This window comes from Cuculus canorus, chromosome 32 (genome assembly GCF_017976375.1).
Source record: "Cuculus canorus isolate bCucCan1 chromosome 32, bCucCan1.pri, whole genome shotgun sequence".
Classification (NCBI taxonomy): domain Eukaryota; kingdom Metazoa; phylum Chordata; class Aves; order Cuculiformes; family Cuculidae; genus Cuculus; species Cuculus canorus.
Genome location: NC_071432.1, coordinates 1230537 through 1250164, shown reverse-complemented (window position 1 = coordinate 1250164; position 19628 = coordinate 1230537). Strand labels below are relative to the sequence as shown.

The 19628-nt window shown below is 66.3% G+C and overlaps 1 protein-coding gene across 1 annotated transcript in view; it reads left to right on the top strand.

The window, feature by feature from the left end:
- HCFC1 (host cell factor C1) overlaps positions 1-19628 on the top strand; it is a 58992-nt gene that overhangs the window by 36899 nt on the left and 2465 nt on the right. Inside the window, 9 exon segments of the mRNA XM_054052192.1 lie at positions 716-2882; positions 4116-4255; positions 4978-5359; positions 8252-8422; positions 8425-8571; positions 10344-10456; positions 12634-12768; positions 14222-14407; positions 19166-19532. Coding sequence (XP_053908167.1) covers positions 716-2882; positions 4116-4255; positions 4978-5359; positions 8252-8422; positions 8425-8571; positions 10344-10456; positions 12634-12768; positions 14222-14407; positions 19166-19532 — 3808 coding nt within the window.

Sequence of the window (19628 nt, the reverse complement as noted above, 5' to 3'; positions counted from 1 at the left end):
GCCACCAATAAGACCTTATGGGCCACTAATAGGACCTTATGGGCCACCGATAGGACCTTATGGGCCACTAATAGGACCTTATGGGCCACCGATAGGACCTTATGGGCCACCAATAGACCTCATGGGCCACCAATAGACCTCATGGGCCACCAAAAGACCTTATGGGCCACCAATAGGACCTTATGGGCCACCAATAGGACCTTATGGGCCACTAATAGGACCTTATGGGCCACCGATAGGACCTTATGGGCCACCAATAAGACCTTATGGGCCACTAATAGGACCTCGTGGGCCACCAATAAGACCTTATGGGCCACTAATAGGACCTTATGGGCCACCAATAGGACCTTATGTGCCACTAATAGGACCTTATGGGCCACCAATAGGACCTCATGGGCCACCAGTAGGTCTTTATGGGCCACCACTAAGACCTTATGGGCCACCAGTGGGACCTTATGGGCCACCAGTGGGACCTTATGGGCCACCAATAGACCTCGTGGGCCACCAATAGGACCTTATGGGCCACCAATAGGACCTCGTGGGCCACCAATAGGACCTTATGGGCCACCATGGCCGTGGTTTGGTGTGAATGGGGGGAGGTTGTGGTCGTGGGGCCACCGTTGGGACCCCGTGGGCCACCGTTAGGACCCCGTGGGCCACCGTCGGGCGCTGTGGGTGGCCGCGGTGGCCGCTGGTGACGCGGCGTTGGCCGCAGCCGGTGTCGCAGGCGACGCAGGTGACGCTGATCACGACGCCGAGCGGCGCGGAGGCCGCGCCGGGCCAGGACCTGCCCGTCTCCATCCTGGCGTCGCCCACGGCCGAGCAGCCGGCGCCCGTGGCTACCGAGGCGGCCGGGGAGGCGGCCACCGTCACCCTGGTCTGCTCCAACCCCCCCTGCGAGACCCACGACACCGGCACCACCAACACCGCCACCACCAGCATGGTGGCCAACGTGGGCGCCGCGCTGGCCCAACAGCTCCAGGGGCCGCCCGACGCTCAGGAGACCGCGGCTACCAACGCAGCCACCGTGGCCACCACGCGGTTCTGCTCCAACCCCCCCTGCGAGACCCACGACACCGGAACCACCAACACCGTCACCACCGCCGCCGGCGCCCGGTCCTCCTCCGGCTCTTCCTGTGACGCTCAGGAGATGGTGGCCACCAACACGACCCCCGTGGCCACCACCAGGTTCTGCTCCGGCTCTTCGTATGAGGCTCAGGAGATGGTGGCCACCAACACGACCATGGTGGCCACCACACAGTTCTGCTCCAACCCTCCGTGTGAGACCCACGAGACCGGAACCACCAACACCGTCACCACCGCCGCCGGCGCCCGGTCCTCCTCCGGCCCTTCCTGTGACGCTCAGGAGATGGTGGCCACCAACACGACCCCCGTGGCCACCACCAGGTTCTGCTCCGGCTCTTCGTATGAGGCTCAGGAGATGGTGGCCACCAATGTGGCCACGGTGGCCACCACACAGTTCTGCTCCAACCCTCCATGTGAGACCCACGACACCGGAACCACCAACACCGTCACCACCGCCGCCGGCGCCCGGTCCTCCTCCGGCCCTTCGTGTGAGGCCCAGCAGATGGTGGCCACCAACACGACCACCATGGCCACCATGAGGTTCTGCTCCAACCCTCCATGTGAGACCCACGAGACCGGGACCACCAACACGGCCACCACCACGGTGGCCGCGGGCTCGCGGTCCTCCTCCGGCCCTTCTTGTGAGGCTCAGGAGATGGTGGCCACCAACACGACCACCGTGGCCACCATGAGGTTCTGCTCCAACCCTCCGTGCGAGACCCACGAGACCGGAACCACCAACACCGTCACCACCGCCGCCGGCACCCGGTCCTCCTCCGGCTCTTCCTGTGAGGCCCAGCAGACGGTGGCCACCAACGTGGCCACCATGGCCACCACTCGGTTCTGCTCCAACCCTCCGTGCGAGACCCACGAGACCGGAACGACCAACACGGCCACCACCACGGTGGCCGCGGGCTCGCGGTCCTCTTCCACCGCCGCCTGCGAGGCCCAGCAGACGGTGGCCACCAACACGACCCCCGTGGCCACCCCGCGGCTCTGCTCCAGCTCTTCGTGTGAAGCTCAGCAGACGGTGGCCACCAACACGACCCCCGTGGCCACCACTCGGTTCTGCTCCAACCCTCCGTGCGAGACCCACGAGACCGGAACCACCAACACGGCCACCACCACGGTGGCCACCGGCGCCCGGACCTGCGAGTCCGCCGAGACGGCCACCACTGCCACCGCCACGGTAGCCACGGGCTCGCGGCCGGCCGAGACGGTGCCCACCGCCGCCAGACCGTGTTCCACCCCTCCGTGTGAGCCCCCCGAGACGGCCACCACGGCCACCGCCACGGTAGCCACGGGCTCCCAACCGGGCGAGATGGTGGCCACCACCAGCGGCGCCGCGGTGGCCACCGTGGTCTCCCGCCCGTGTTCCAACCCCCCCTGCGAGACGCACGAGACCGGAACCACCAACACGGCCACCACCACGGTGGCCACGGGCTGCGGCGCCTGCGAGCCACACCAGACGGGGACGACCACCACGGCCACCGCCACGGTAGCCACGGGCTCCCGGGTGGCCGAGACGACCGCCGTGACGGCCGCCGCCACGTTGATGGCCACCACCGCCACGTTGATGGCCACCGCCGCCGTAGTGGCCGCTCCGACCGCCGCGGTGGCCACCGGCCCGTGTTCCTCGGAGCCCCCGGAGGTCCCCGTGGCTTTGGGGTCCCCTCTGGGGGGTCCCCCGAGTCCCCGCGCGCCCCTGGGCTGCTCCAACCCCCCCTGCGAGACCCACGAGACCGGGACCACCCCCACGGCCACCACCGTCACCGCCGCCATGGGCTCCAACCAGGGTGAGGGCGCCGGGGGGGGTTTGGGGGGGCCCCCTCTGTCCCCCCTGTGGTTTTGGGGGCCCTCTCTGCCCCATTTTATGGTTTTGGGGGGGCTTTTGGGGTCCCTCTCTGTCCCCACTATGGTTTTGGGGGCCCTCTCTGCGTCCCGCTATGGTTCTGGGGGGCTTTTGGGGTCCCTCTCTGCCCCCCCTATGGTTTTGGGGTCCCTCTCTGCGTCCCGCTATGGTTTTGGGGGTCTTTTGGGGTCCCTCTCTGCCCCCACTATGGTTTTAGGGAGGTTTTGGGGTCCCTCTCTGAGTCCCCTGTGGTTTTAGGGGAGGTTTTGGGGTCCCCCCTTTAGGATTTCAGGGGCTTTTGGGGTCCCTCTCTGCCCTCCTCTATGGTTTTGGGGGGCTTTTGGGGTCCCTACCTCATGATTTGGGGGGGTTTTGAGGTCCCTCTCTGCGTCCCCCTTTGGTTTTCAGGGGCTTTTGGGGTCCCTCTCTGCCCCCACTATGGTTTTGGGGTCCCTCTCTGTCCCCCCCATGGTTTTGGGGTCCCTACCTCGTGATTTGGGGGGTTTTGGGGTCCCTCTCTGCCCCCTTTTATGGTTTTGGGGAGGTTGGGGGTCTCTCTCTGCCCCCTTTTATGGTTTTGGGGTCCCTCTCTGCGTCCCCCTATGGTTTTCAGGGGGTTTTGGGGTCCCTACCTCATGATTTGGGGGGTTTTGGGGTCCCTCTCTGTCCCCTCTATGGTTTTGAGGGGGTTTTGGGGTCCCTCTCTGCCCCCACTATGGTTTTGGGGTCCCTCTCTGCGTCCCCCTATGATTTTAGGGTCCCTCTCTGCCCCCCCTATGGTTTTCAAGGGCTTTTGGGGTCCCTCTCTGCGTCCCCCTATGGTTTTGGGGAGGTTTTGGGGTCCCTACCTCATGATTTGGGGGGTTTTGGGGTCCCTCTCTGCCCCCACTATGGTTTTAGGGGAGTTTTGGGGTCCCTCTCTGCCCCCTCTTTGGATTTCAGGGGCTTTTGGGGTCCCTCTCTGCCCCCCCCATGGTTTTGAGGGGGGTTTTGGGGTCCCTCTCTGCCCCCCCTATGGTTTTCAGGGGGTTTTGGGGTCCCTCTCTGCCCCCCCTATGGTTTTGGGGGTTTTGGGGGTCCCTTCCCCTCCCCCCTCCCTGTGCACTGGGATTTAAGGGGGGGAATTCCTCTCTTTTGGGGTCCCCCCCTGACGTGTCCCCCCCTCCTCTCCCTGCAGAGCCCCCCCCGCCGGGCAGTGGGGTCCCCGGGGGGGCAGTGGGGGACACAGAGCCCCCCCCGAGCCCCGGGCCCAGCGCCGCCCCCCGAGCGCTCACTACGGTCACCCAGGCCATGGCGGCGCCGGCACCCGCCCTGCCGGTAGGGGGCGCTATGGGGCGCTGGGGGGCGCTATGGGGCGCTATGGGGTCTCTATGGGTCTCTGTGGCTCTCTATGGGTCTCTATGGGTCTCTATGGGGTCTCTGTGGGTCTCTGTGGGGTCTCTGTGGGTCTCTATGGGGTCTCTATGGGTCTCTGTGGGTCTCTGTGGGTCTCTATGGGTCTCTATGGGTCGCAGTGGGTCTCTATGGGGTCTCTATGGGGTCTCTATGGGTCTTTATGGGTCTCTATGGGGTCTCTGTGGGTCTCTGTGGGGTCTCTGTGGGGTCTCTGTGGGTCTCTATGGGTCTCTATGGGTCTCTATGGGTCGCAGTGGGTCGCAGTGGGTCCCTATGGGTCACTGTGGGGTCTCTATGGGTCGCAGTGGGTCGCTATGGGTTTCTATGGGTCACTGTGGGGTCCCTATGGGTCTCTATGGGTCGCTGTGGGTCGCAGTGGGTCGCTATGGGTCTCTATGGGTTCGCTATGGGTCGCAGTGGGTCTCTATGGGTCTCTGTGGGGTCTCTATGGGTCGCAGTGGGTCGCAGTGGTTCTCTATGGGTTCTCTATGGGTTCTCTATGGGTTCTCTATGGGTTCTCTATGGGTTCTCTATGGGTCGCAGTGGGTCTCTGTGGGTCTCTATGGGTCGCTATGGGTCCCTATGGGTCTCTGTGGGGTCTCTATGGGTCGCTATGGGTCGCTATGGGTCGCAGTGGGTCGCAGTGGGTCCGTGTCTCCCCTCAGCCCATCTCGTCGCTCACGGACCCCTCGGCTGCTCCTCCGTCTCCGTCTCCTCCGTCCCCGGCGGCTCCGGCGTCTCCGGCGGCGTTGGCTCTGGTGGTGCTGCCGCCGGGCCCGGGCGGCGCTGAGGCGCTGGCGCTGCCCCCGGAGCTGATGGCGGAGCCGGGGGGCGGCCGTGGGGCAGGGGGAGCACCATCGCCCCCCGGCCCGGAGCCTCCGGCGGCCGCGGCGCTGCCGGCGTTGACCCCCGAGGAGTTGGCGGTGACGGCGGCGGCCGAGGCGGCGGCTCAGGCGGCGGCGAGCGAGGAGGCGCAGGCGCTCGCCATCCAGGCCGTGCTGCAGGCCGCCCAGCAGGCCGTGCTCGGTGTGTGGGGCGGGATGGGGGGCAGGGGGGAGGCGGGTGAGGTGTGGGGCAGATGTGGGGCAGGATGGGGGTAAGGGTTGGGTGAGGTGTGGGGCAGATGTGGGGCAGGATGGGGGTAAGGGCCGGGTGAGGTGTGGGGCAGATGTGGGGCAGGACAGGGGGGTAATGGTCGGGTGAGATGTGGGGCAGATGTGGGGCAGGATGGGGGTAAGGGTTGGGTGTGATGTGGGGTGGATGTGGGGCAGGACAGGGGGGTAAGGGCCGGGTGAGGTGTGGGGCAGATGTGGGGCAGGACGGGGGGTTGGTGTGGGGCAGGACAGGGGGGTAAGGGCCGGGTGAGGTGTGGGGCAGATATGGGGCAGGACAGGGGGGTAAGGGTTGGGTGAGATATGGGGCAGATGTGGGGCAGGACAGGGGGGTAAGGGTCAGGCGAGGTGTGGGGTGGATGTGGGGCAGATGTGGGGCAGGATGGGGGTAAGGGCCGGGTGAGATGTGGGGCAGGACAGGGGGGTAAGGGTCAGCTGAGGTGTGGGGCAGATGTGGGGCAGGACAGGGGGTCAGTGTGGGGCAGGATGGGGGTAAGGATTGGGTGAGATGTGGGGCGGATGTGGGGCAGGACAGGGGGGTAATGGTTGGGTGAGGTGTGGGGCAGATGTGGGGCAGGACAGGGGGTCGGTGTGGGGCAGGATGGGGGTGAGGGTCAGGCGAGGTGTGGGGTGGATGTGGGGCAGATGTGGGGCAGGATGGGGGTAAGGGTTGGGTGAGATGTGGGTCAGATGTGGGGCAGGACAGGGGGGTAAGGGTCAGGCGAGGTGTGGGGTGGATGTGGGGCAGATGTGGGGCAGGATGGGGGGATAAGGGTTGGGTGAGATGTGGGGCAGATGTGGGGCAGGACGGGGGTCGGTGTGGGGCGGGATGGGGGTAAGTGCCGGGTGAGGTGTGGGGCGGATGTGGGGCAGGGCAGGGGGTCGGTGTGGGGCAGGACAGGGGGGTAAGGGTTGGGTGAGGTGTGGGGCGGATGTGGGGCAGGATGGGGGGACGGTGTGGGGCAGGATGTGGGGTAAGGGTTGGCTGAGGTGTGGGGCAGATATGGGGCAGGACAGGGGGGTAAGGGTTGGGTGAGATATGGGGCAGATGTGGGGTAGGACAGGGGGGTAAGGGTCAGGCGAGGTGTGGGGTGGATGTGGGGCAGATGTGGGGCAGGACAGGGGGGTAAGGGTCAGGCGAGGTGTGGGGTGGATGTGGGGCAGATGTGGGGCAGGACAGGGGGGTAAGGGTTGGGTGAGGTGTGGGGTGGATGTGGGGCAGGTGTGGGGCAGGATGGGGGTAAGGGCCGGGTGAGATGTGGGGCAGGACAGGGGGGTAAGGGTCAGCTGAGGTGTGGGGCAGATGTGGGGCAGGACAGGGGGTCGGTGTGGGGCAGGATGGGGGTGAGGGTCAGGCGAGGTGTGGGGTGGATGTGGGGCAGATGTGGGGCAGGATGGGGGGGTAAGGGTCAGGCGAGGTGTGGGGCAGATGTGGGGCAGGATGGGGGTAAGGGTCAGGCGAGGTGTGGGGCAGATGTGGGGCGGGACATGGGGGTAAGGGCCGGGTGAGATGTGGGTCAGATGTGGGGCAGGATGGGGGTAAGGGTCAGGCGAGGTGTGGGGCAGATGTGGGGCAGATGTGGGGCAGGATGGACAGGGGTCGCTGTGGGGCAGACTGAGGGGCACCCACAGGTGATGTGTGGGGCACAGTGTGGGGCGGGGGGGGTTGATGGCCCCATTGGGTGATCCGGTTGCCCCATGGATGGATCCGGTAGCCCATTGCTGGTTCCGGTAGCCGCATGGATGGATCTGGTAGCCCATTGGTGATCCGGTAGCCCCATTGGTGGATCCGGTAGCCCCATTGGTGATCCGGTAGCCCCATTGGTGGATCCGGTAGCCCCATTGGTGGATCCGGTAGCCCATGGATGGATTCGGTAGCCCCATGGATGGTTCCGGTTGCCCCATGGATGGATCCAGTAGCCCATTGGTTGATTTGGTAGCCCATGGATGGATCCGGTAGCCCATGGATGGTTCTGGTAGCCCATTGCTGGATTTGGTAGCCCATTGCTGGATCCGGTAGCCCATGGATAGATCCGGTAGCCCATTGGTGGATTTGGTAGCCCATGGTGGATCCGGTAGCCATTGCTGGATCTGGTAGCCCATGGTGGATCCGGTAGCCCATTGGTGGTTCTGGTAGCCCATTGCTGGATCCAGTAGCCCATTGCTGGATTTGGTAGCCCATTGGTGGATCCGGTAGCCCATTGGTGGATCCGGTAGCCCATGGTGGATCCGGTAGCCCATGGATGGATCCGGTAGCCCATTGGTGGATCCAGTAGCCCATTGATGGATCCGGTAGCCCATTGGTGATCCGGTAGCCCCATTGGTGGATCCGGTAGCCCATGGATGGATCTGGTAGCCCATGGTGGATCCAGTAGCCCCTGGATGGATCCGGTAGCCCATTGGTGGATCCGGTAGCCCATTGCTGGATCCGGTTGCCCATGGATGGATCCGGTAGCCCATTGGTGATCCGGTAGCCCATGGATGGATCTGGTAGCCCATTGCTGGATCCGGTAGCCCATTGATGGATCCGGTAGCCCATTGCTGGTTCCGGTAGCCGCATGGATGGATCCGGTAGCCCATTGGTGATCCGGTAGCCCATGGATGGATTCGGTAGCCCCATGGATGGTTCCGGTTGCCCCATGGATGGTTCCGGTAGCCCATTGGGTGATTCGGTAGCCGCATGGATGGATCCGGTAGCCCATTGGTGATCCGGTAGCCCATGGATGGATCCGGTAGCCCATTGCTGGATTCGGTAGCCGCATGGATGGATTCGGTAGCCCATGGATGGTTCCGGTTGCCCCCGCAGGTCCCGGGGAGCCACTGGGCGCTGGTTCGGTGCCGGGGTCGGTGGTGGCCGGCTCGGAGGGGTCGGCGGTGGCCGCGGGGGCGGTGCCCATCGTGCTGACTCAGCAGGAGTTGGCGGCGTTGGTGCAGAGCCCCACGGCGGCGCCGCCCCCCCCCGCGCCCCACACGCCGCCCCCCCCCCCCCGCCGCCCCCCATCGCCGCCGCCCCACAGCTCTCGGCCCCACAGCACCTCCCCACGGAGGCGCTCGCCCCCGCCGACAGCCTCAACGAACCCGAGGGGGCCCCCAACGGCCTGGGGGACACCCCCGCGCCCCCCGACGGTGAGAGGGGGCGCCGGGGGGCGATAGGGGGTGATATGGGGCGCTGGGGGGCGATATGGGGCGATATGGGGCGATATGGGGCGATATGGGCGATATGGGGCGCCATGGGGCGATATGGGGCGATATGGGCGATATGGGGCGCTATGGGCGATATGGGGCAATATGGGGCGATATGGGGCAATATGGGGCAATATGGGGCGCTGGGAGGGCGCTATGGGGGAATGGGGGGCGCTATGGGGCGCTGGGGGGCACTATGGGGGGCAATATGGGGGGAATTGGGGGCGCTATGGGGGGAATTGGGGGCGCTATGGGGGGCGCTATGGGGGGAATGGGGGGCGCTATGGGGTGCTATGGGGCGCTGGGGGGCAATATGGGAGGAATTGGGGGCACTATGGGGGGCGCTATGGGGGGAATGGGGGGTGCTATGGGGCACTGGGGGGCGCTATGGGGGGAATGGGGGGCGATATGGGGCGCTGGGGGGGCGCTATGGGGCACTGGAAGGGCGGTGGGGGGCGCTATGGGGCACTGGGGGGCGCTATGGGGGGAATGGGGGGCGCTATGGGGGGCGCTATGGGGGGAATGGGGGGCGCTATGGGGCGCTATGGGGCGCTGGGGGGCAATATGGGAGGAATTGGGGGCACTATGGGGGGCGCTATGGGGGGAATGGGGGGCGCTATGGGGCGCTGGGAGGGCGCTATGGGGCGCTGGGGGGCGCTATGGGGGGAATGGGGGGCGCTATGGGGCACTGGGAGGGCGCTATGGGGCACTATGGGGCGCTGGGGGGTGATAGGGGGGGAATGGGGGGCGCTATGGGGCGCTGGGGGGTGATATGGGGGGAATGGGGGGCGCTATGGGGCGCTGGGAGGGCATTATGGGGCACTATGGGGCACTTGGAGGGCTCTGGGGGGCGCTATGGGGCACTGGGAGGGCACTATGGGGCACTATGGGGTGCTGGGGGGTGATATGGGGCGCTGGGGGGCACTGGGAGGGCGCTATGGGGCGCTGGGGGGCGCTATGGGGGGAATGGGGGGCGCTATGGGGCACTGGGAGGGCGCTATGGGGCACTATGGGGCGCTGGGGGGTGATATGGGGGGAAGGGGGGGCGCTATGGGGCGCTGGGGGGTGATATGGGGGGAATGGGGGGCGCTATGGGGCGCTGGGAGGGCATTATGGGGCACTATGGGGCACTTGGAGGGCTCTGGGGGGCGCTATGGGGCACTGGGAGGGCACTATGGGGCACTATGGGGTGCTGGGGGGTGATATGGGGCGCTGGGGGGCACTGGGAGGGCGCTATGGGGCGCTGGGGGGCGCTATGGGGGGAATGGGGGGCGCTATGGGGCACTGGGAGGGCGCTATGGGGCACTATGGGGCGCTGGGGGGTGATATGGGGGGAATGGGGGGCGCTATGGGGCGCTGGGGGGTGATATGGGGGGAATGGGGGGCGCTATGGGGCGCTGGGAGGGCATTATGGGGCACTATGGGGCACTTGGAGGGCTCTGGGGGGGCGCTATGGGGCACTGGGAGGGCACTATGGGGCACTATGGGGTGCTGGGGGGTGATATGGGGCGCTGGGGGGCACTGGGAGGGCGCTATGGGGCGCTGGGGGGCGAAATGGGGGGAATGGGGGGCGCTGTGGGGCACTGGGAGGGCACTGTGGGTCACTTGGGGGGCGCTGTGGGTCAGAGATCTCTCCGTGGGTCACTTGGGGGGCGCTGTGGGGTGGGGGGGGGTCGGTGGCTATGGGGCAGCCCCCCACGTGCCCCTCCCCCCAGCCCTGGCCCCCCCCGGCGCCTTCGTCGCCCCCCAACCCGTGGGGGGAGGGGCGAAGCTCCCGGTGGCCACCGCAGGGCCCGAAGTGGCCAACGGCCTCGAACCCGGCCCGGGGGTGAGTTGGGGGGCGCTATGGGGCGGGGGGGGCGCTGTGGGGCAGGGAGGGTGCTATGGGGCAGGGAGGGTGCTATGGGGCGGGGAGGGCGCTGTGGGGCAGGGAGGGCGCTGTGGGGCGGAGGAGGGCGCTATGGGGCAGGGAGGGCGCTATGGGGCGGAGGAGGGCGCTATGGGGCAGGGAGGGCGCTGTGGGGTGGAGGAGGGTGCTGTGGGGCAGGGGGAGGGTGCTATGGGGCAGAGGAGGGCGCTATGGGGCAGGGAGGGTGCTATGGGGCGGAGGAGGGTGCTGTGGGGCAGGGGGAGGGTGCTATGGGGAAGAGGAGGGCGCTATGGGGCAGGGAGGGCGTTATGGGGCGGGGAGGGCGCTATGGGGAAGAGGAGGGCGCTATGGGGCAGGGAGGGCGCTGTGGGGCAGGGAGGGTGCTATGGGGCGGAGGAGGGCGCTATGGGGCAGAGGGAGGGCGCTGTGGGGCAGGGGGGGCGCTATGGGGCGGGGAGGGCGCTATGGGGAAGAGGAGGGCGTTATGGGGCAGGGAGGGCGCTATGGGGCAGAGGAGGGCGCTGTGGGGCAGGGAGGGTGCTATGGGGCAGGGGAGGGTGCTATGGGGCGGAGGAGGGCGCTGTGGGGCAGGGAGGGCGCTATGGGGCAGGGGAGGGCGCTATGGGGCAGAGGAGGGTGCTATGGGGCAGGGGAGGGCGCTGTGGGGCAGGGAGGGCGCTATGGGGCAGGGGAGGGCGCTATGGGGCAGAGGAGGGCGCTATGGGGCGGGGGGGGCGCTATGGGGCAGACTGAGGGTGCTATGGGGCAGAGGAGGGCGCTATGGGGCAGGGAGGGCGCTGTGGGGTGGAGGAGGGCGCTATGGGGCAGAGGAGGGCACTGTGGGGCAGAAGGAGGGCGCTATGGGGCAGAGGGAGGGCGCTATGGGGCAGAGGAGGGCGCTATGGGGCAGAAGGCCTCTGGATGGCTGTGGGTCAGCCATGGGTCAGCTGTGGGTCACTATGGGTCAGCTGTGGGTCAGAGCTATGGGTCAGAGCTGTGGGTCAGCCGTGGGTCAGAAGGAGGGCGCTATGGGGCAGAGGAGGGCACTATGGGTCAGAGGAGGGCGCTATGGGTCAGAGCCGTGGGTCAGAGCTATGGGTCAGAGCCGTGGGTCAGCTATGGGTCAGCCATGGGTCAGCTATGGGTCAGAGCTGTGGGTCAGAGGAGGGCGCTATGGGTCAGAGCTGTGGGTCAGCTATGGGTCAGCCATGGGTCAGCCGTGGGTCACCGTGGGTCAGAGCCGTGGGTCGCTATGGGTCAGCTATGGGTCAGCCGTGGGTCAGAGCCGTGGGTCGCTATGGGTCAGAGCTATGGGTCAGAGCCGTGGGTCGCTATGGGTCAGCTATGGGTCAGAGCTATGGGTCAACCGTGGGTCGCTGTGGGTCGCTATGGGTCAGAGCTATGGGTCAGAGCCGTGGGTCGCTATGGGTCAGCTATGGGTCAGAGCTATGGGTCAGAGCCGTGGGTCGCTATGGGTCAGCTATGGGTCAGAGCTATGGGTCAGAGCCGTGGGTCGCTATGGGTCAGAGCGATGGGTCAGAGCCGTGGGTCGCTATGGGTCAGCTATGGGTCAGCCGTGGGTCAGAGCCGTGGGTCGCTATGGGTCAGAGCTATGGGTCAGCTATGGGTCAGCCGTGGGTCAGAGCCGTGGGTCGCTATGGGTCAGAGCGGTGGGTCAGCTATGGCTCAGCCGTGGGTCAGCCGTGGGTCGCTATGGGTCAGAGCCGTGGGTCAGCTATGGGTCAGCTATGGGTCAGCCGTGGGTCAGAAGGAGGGCACTATGGGGCAGAGGAGGGCGCTATGGGTCAGAGCTATGGGTCAGAGCTGTGGGTCAGCTGTGGGTCAGGGCTATGGGTCGCTATGGGTCAGAGCTATGGGTCAGCTATGGGTCAGCTGTGGGTCAGAAGGAGGGTGCTCTGGGTCAGAGCCGTGGGTCGCTGTGGGTCAGAGCCGTGGGTCGCTATGGGTCAGCCGTGGGTCGCCGTGGGTCGCTCTGGGTCAGCCGTGGGTCAGAGCGGTGGGTCAGAGCCGTGGGTCAGAGCCGTGGGTCGCTATGGGTCAGAGCTGTGGGTCGCTATGGGTCGCTGTGGGTCGGAGCCGTGTGTCGTTGCCGGGTGGTGACTCAGTTTCCCCAGAGGGCTCTCCCCGCGGCGCCGCCGAAGGTTCCCTCCAAGAAGGAGAATCAGTGGTTCGATGTGGGGGTGGTGAAGGGCACCACCATGATGGTCACCCACTACTTCCTCCCCAGCGACGACGGCGCCGCCCCCGACGTGAGTCACCGCGGGGTCACCGCGGGGTCACCGCAGGGGCACCGGGGGGTTCCTGGGGGACATCGTTGGGTTCCTGGTGGCCATCGTTGAGTTCTTGATGTCCCTATGGGTTCCTGGTGGCCATTGTTGGGTTCCTGGTGGCCATTGTTGGGTTCCTGGTGGCCATTGTTGGGTTTCTGGTGGCCATCATTGGGTTCTTGATGTCCCTATGGGTTCCTGGTGGCCATTGTTGGGTTCCTGGTGGCCATCGTTGGGTTCTTGGTGGCCACCGTTGGGTTCCTGGTGGCCATTGTTGGGTTCCTGGTGGCCATCGTTGAGTTCTTGATGTCCCTATGGGTTCCTGGTGGCCACTGTTGGGTTCCTGGTGGCCATCGTTGGGTTCCTGGTGGCCACTGTTGGGTTCCTGGTGGCCACCATTGAGTTCTTGATGTCCCTATGGGTTCCTGGTGGCCATCGTTGGGTTCCTGGTGGCCACTGTTGGGTTCCTGGTGGCCATCATTGGGTTCCTGGTGGCCACCATGGGGTTCCTGGTGGCCACTGTTGGGTTCTTGATGTCCCTGTGGGCTTCTGGTGGCCATTGTTGGATTCCTGGTGGCCATCGTTGGGTTCCTGGTGGCCATCATTGAGCTCTTGGTGGCCACCATTGGGTTCTTGATGGCCCTCTGGGTTTCCATGTGGCCACCGTTGGTTCCTTGGTGGCCCTGTGGGCTTCTATGTGGCCACCGATGGGTTCCTGGTGGCCATCATTGGCTTTCTGGTGGCTATCGTTGGGTTCTTGGCTATCCCTATTGGCTTCTGTGTGGCCACTGATGGGTTCCTGGTGGCCATCATTGGGTTCTTGATGTCCCTGTGGGTTTCTATGTGGCCATTGTTGGGTTCCTGGTGGCCACCATTGGGTCTTTGGTGGCCCTGTGGGCTTCTTTGTGGTCACCGATGGGTTCCCAGAGGCCACTGTTGGGTTCCTGGTGTGGCCGTTGGGTCCAATTGGCTCCCATTGGGTCCCATTGGGTTCCATTGGGTCCCATTGAGTTCCATTGGGTCCCATTGGGTTCCATTGGGTTCCATTGGGTTCCATTGAGTTCCATTGGGTCCCATTGGGTTCCATTGGGTTCCATTGAGTCCCATTGGGTCCCATTGGGTTCCATTGGGTTCCATTGGGTTCCATTGGGTTCCATTGAGTCCCATTGGGTTCCATTGAGTCCCATTGGGTCCCATTGGGTCCCATTGAGTCCCATTGAGTCCCATTGTGTCCCATTGGGTCCCATTGAGTCCCATTGAGTCCCATTGGGTCCCATTGGGTCTCATTGGGTCCCATTGGGTCCCATTGGGTTCCGTTGGGTCCCTTTGTTTCCCGTTGGGTCTCATTGGTTCCCGTTGGGTTCCGTTGGTTCTCATTGGTTCCCGTTGGTCTCCGTTGTCCCCCGGGGCGGTGCCGTTGCCGCCGTTGCCGCAGGAGGAGGCGCTCTCGGTGCCGGACCACTCTCAGCTCCGCCGCCAGGAGCTCCAGCCCGGCACTGCCTATAAGTTCCGGGTGGCGGCGCTCAACGCCTGCGGCCGCGGACCCTTCTCCGATCTCTCGGCCTTCAAAACGTGTCTGCCCGGCTTCCCCGGGGCGCCCTGCGCCATCAAGATCAGCAAGGTGCGACCCACGGCCGGACCCACGGCGTGCCCCGGACCCATAGCGGGACCCACAGGATCCCCCGGACCCATAGCGGGACCCACAGCACCCGCTCTGCCCCATAGTGTGACCGGGCCCTGTCCAAAATGGCTGCTCCTGCCCCACAGAGTCCACCCTGCCCCATAGTGTGACCCATAGAATCCATCCTGCCCCATAGTGTGACCCATAGAATCCCCCCGGACCCATAGAGTGACCCACAGAATCCCCCGTGACCCATAGCGTGACCCACAGTGCCAGCTCTGCCCCATAGCGTGACCGGGCCCTGTCCAAAATGGCCACCCCCGCCCCATGGAATCCCCCTGGACCCATAGCGTGACCCATAGAATCCCCCCTGACCCATAGAGTGACCCATAGAATCCCCCCTGCCCCATCGCGTGACCCACAGCGCCAGCTCTGCCCCATAGCCTGACTGGGCCCTGTCCAAAATGGCCACCCCCACCCCACGGAATCCCCCCGGACCCATAGCGTGACCCATAGAATCCCCCCAGACCCATAGTGTGACCCACAGAATCCCCCCTGACCCATAGCGTGACCCACAGTGCCAGTTCTGCCCCATAGCGTGACCGGGCCCTGTCCAAAATGGCCGCCCCTGCCCCACAGAATCCCCCCTGACCCATAGCGTGACCCACAGCGCCAGCTCTGCCCCATAGCATGACCGGGCCCTGTCCAAAATGGCCGCTCCTGCTCCACAGAATCCACTCTGCCCCATAGCGTGACCCACAGTAACCGCCCTGACCCATAGAGTGACCCACAGAATCCCCCCGGACCCATAGAGTGACCCACAGTGCCAGTTCTGCCCCATAGCGTAACCAGGCCCTGTCCAAAATGGCCGCCCTCACCTCACAGAGTCTGCTCTGCCCCATAGCGTGACCCACAGTAACCGCCCTGCCCCATAGAGTGACCCACAGAATCCCCCCGGACCCATAGAGTGCCCCACAGAATCCCCCGTGACCCATAGCGTGACCCACAGTGCCAGCTCTGCCCCATAGCGTGACCGGGCCCTGTCCAAAATGGCCACCCCCGCCCCATGGAATCCCCCTGGACCCATAGCGTGACCCATAGAATCTCCCCAGACCCATAGTGTGACCCATAGAATCTTCCCTGACCCATAGAGTGACCCACAGCACCACCTCTGCCCCATAGCGTGACCGGGCCCTGTCCAAAATGGCCGCCCCTGCCCTACAGAATCCCCTCTGCCCCATAGCGTGACCCATGGCACCCACTCTGCCCCACACCTACCCCACACCTGCCCGTCCCCCTCTGCCCCACACTGAGCCCCCTCTGCCCCACACTGACCCCTCTCTGCCCCACACTGACCCCTCTGTGCCCCACACTGACCCCTCTCTGCCCCACACCCGCCCCCCTCTGCCCCACACTGACCCCACTGCCCCACACTGACCCCTCTCTGCCCCACACTGACCCCTCTGCCCCACACTGACCCCTCTGTGCCCCACACTGACCCCTCTGCCCCACACTGACCCCTCTGCCCCACACTGACCCCTCTGTGCCCCACACTGACCCCTCTGCCCCACACTGACCCCTCTCTGCCTCACACCCGCCCCCCTCTGCCCCACACTGACCCCTCTGCCCCACACTGACCCCTCTCTGCCCCACACTGACCCCTCTGCCCCACACTGACCCCTCTGCCCCACACTGACCCCTCTCTGCCCCACACTGACCCCTCTGCCCCACACTGACCCTCTGCCCCACACCCACCCCACACTCACCCTCTGCCCCACACTCACCCTCTGCCCCACACTCACCCTCCGCCCCACACTGCCCCACACTCACCCTCTGCCCCACACTGCCCCACACTCACCCTCCGCCCCTCTCTGCCCCACACTCACCCTCTGCCCCACACTGCCCCACACTCACCCTCCGCCCCTCTCTGCCCCACACTCACCCTCTGCCCCACACTGCCCCACACTCACCCTCCGCCCCTCTCTGCCCCACACTCACCCTCTGCCCCACACTGCCCCACACTCACCCTCTGCCCCCCTCTGCCCCACACTCACCCTCTGCCCCACACTGCCCCACACTCACCCTCCGCCCCTCTCTGCCCCACACTCACCCTCTGCCCCACACTGCCCCACACTCACCCTCTGCCCCACTCTGCCCCACACTCACCCTCTGCCCCCCTCTGCCCCACACTCACCCTCTGCCCCACACTGCCCCACACTCACCCTCTGCCCCTCTCTGCCCCACACTCACCCTCTGCCCCACACTGCCCCACACTCACCCTCTGCCCCACTCTGCCCCACACTCACCCTCTGCCCCTCTCTGCCCCACACTCACCCTCTGCCCCCCTCTGCCCCACACTCACCCTCTGCCCCTCTCTGCCCCACACTCACCCTCTGCCCCACACTGCCCCACACTCACCCTCTGCCCCACTCTGCCCCACACTCACCCTCTGCCCCTCTCTGCCCCACACTCACCCTCTGCCCCCCTCTGCCCCACACTCACCCTCTGCCCCACACTGCCCCACACTCACCCTCTGCCCCTCTCTGCCCCACACTCACCCTCTGCCCCACACTGCCCCACACTCACCCTCTGCCCCACTCTGCCCCACACTCACCCTCTGCCCCTCTCTGCCCCACACTCACCCTCTGCCCCACTCTGCCCCACACTCACCCTCTGCCCCACACTGCCCCACACTCACCCTCTGCCCCACACTTACCCTCTGCCCCACACTGCCCCACACTCACCCTCTGCCCCCCTCTGCCCCACACTCACCCTCTGCCCCACACCCGCCCCACACTTACCCTCTGCCCCACACTGCCCCACACTCACCCTCTGCCCCACACTCACCCTCCGCCCCACACTGCCCCACACTGCCCCACACTCACCCTCTGCCCCACACCCACCCCACACTCACCCTCTGCCCCCCTCTGCCCCACACTCACCCTCTGCCCCTCTCTGCCCCACACTCACTCTCTGCCCCACACCCACCCCACACTCACCCTCTGCCCCACACTGCCCCACACTCACCCTCTGCCCCACACCCGCCCCACACTCACCCTCCGCCCCACACTGCCCCACACTCACCCTCTGCCCCCCTCTGCCCCACACTCACCCTCTGCCCCACACTGCCCCACACTCACCCTCTGCCCCACACTGCCCCACAATCACCCTCCGCCCCACACTGCCCCACACTCACCCTCCGCCCCACACCCACCCCACACTCACCCTCTGCCCCACACCCGCCCCACACTCACCCTCTGCCCCACACTCACCCTCCGCCCCACACTGCCCCACACTCACCCTCTGCCCCACACCCGCCCCACACTCACCCTCTGCCCCACACTTACCCTCTGCCCCACACTGCCCCACACTCACCCTCTGCCCCACACCCGCCCCACACTCACCCACCGCCCCACACTGCCCCACACTCACCCTCTGCCCCCCTCTGCCCCACACTCACCCTCTGCCCCCCTCTGCCCCACACTCACCCTCTGCCCCCCTCTGCCCCACACTCACCCTCTGCCCCCCTCTGCCCCACACTCACCCTCTGCCCCACACTGCCCCACACTCACCCTCTGCCCCTCTCTGCCCCACACTCACCCTCTGCCCCACACTGCCCCACAATCACCCTCCGCCCCACACCCACCCCACACTCACTCTCTGCCCCACACCCGCCCCACACTCACCCTCTGCCCCACACCCACCCCACACTCACCCTCCGCCCCACACTGCCCCACACTCACCCTCTGCCCCACACCCGCCCCACACTCACCCTCTGCCCCACACTTACCCTCTGCCCCACACTGCCCCACACTCACCCTCTGCCCCACACCCGCCCCACACTCACCCTCCGCCCCACACTGCCCCACACTCACCCTCTGCCCCACACTCACCCTCTGCCCCCCTCTGCCCCACACTCACCCTCTGCCCCACACTGCCCCACAATCACCCTCCGCCCCACACCCACCCCACACTCACTCTCTGCCCCACACCCACCCCACACTCACCCTCTGCCCCACACCCACCCCACACTCACCCTCTGCCCCACACCCACCCCACACTCACCCTCTGCCCCACACTTACCCTCTGCCCCACACCCACCCCACACTCACCCTCTGCCCCACACCCGCCCCACACTCACTCTCTGCCCCACACCCACCCCACACTTACCCTCTGCCCCACACCCACCCCACACTCACTCTCTGCCCCACACCCACCCCACACTCACTCTCTGCCCCACACCCGCCCCACACTCACCCTCTGCCCCACACTTACCCTCTGCCCCACACCCACCCCACACTCACTCTCTGCCCCACACCCACCCCACACTTACCCTCTGCCCCACACCCGCCCCACACTCACCCTCTGCCCCACACTGCCCCACACTCACCCTCTGCCCCACACTGACTCTCTGCCCCACACCCGCCCCACACTCACCCTCTGCCCCACACCCACCCCACACTCACCCTCCGCCCCACACCCGCCCCACACTCACCCTCCGCCCCACACCCGCCCCACACTCACCCTCTGCCCCACACCCACCCCACACTCACCCTCTGCCCCACACTTACCCTCTGCCCCACACTGCCCCACACTCACCCTCTGCCCCACACTGCCCCACACTGCCCCACACTCACCCTCTGCCCCACACCCGCCCCACACTCACCCTCCGCCCCCCTCTGCCCCACACTCACCCTCCGCCCCACACTGCCCCCCTCTGCCCCACACTCACCCTCCGCCCCCGCTGTCCCCCCGCAGAGCCCCGATGGGGCGCACCTGACGTGGGAGCCGCCCTCGGTCACCTCGGGGCGCATCGTGGAGTACTCCGTCTATTTGGCCATTCAGAGCGGCGCCACCGCCGCCACCGCCGCCGCCACCGCCACCGCCACCGCCACCACCGCATCGGCGTCACCATCACCGTCATCGGCACCGGAGGGCCGCGCGGGGGCGTCGCCGCTGGCCTTCCTGCGGGTGTACTGCGGGCCCAGCCCGGCGTGCCTGGTGCAGGCCGGCAGCCTCGCCGCCGCCCACATCGACCACACCACCAAACCCGCCATCATCTTCCGCATCGCCGCCCGCAACGACAAAGGCTACGGCCCCGCCACACAGGTCCGGTGGCTCCAAGGTCAGTTAGGGGGCTGACCCATAACTTGGGGGGCGCCACACGGGGGTTAGAGCGCAGATAGAGCCATCAATGAGGGGATGGAACCATCGTGGTGGG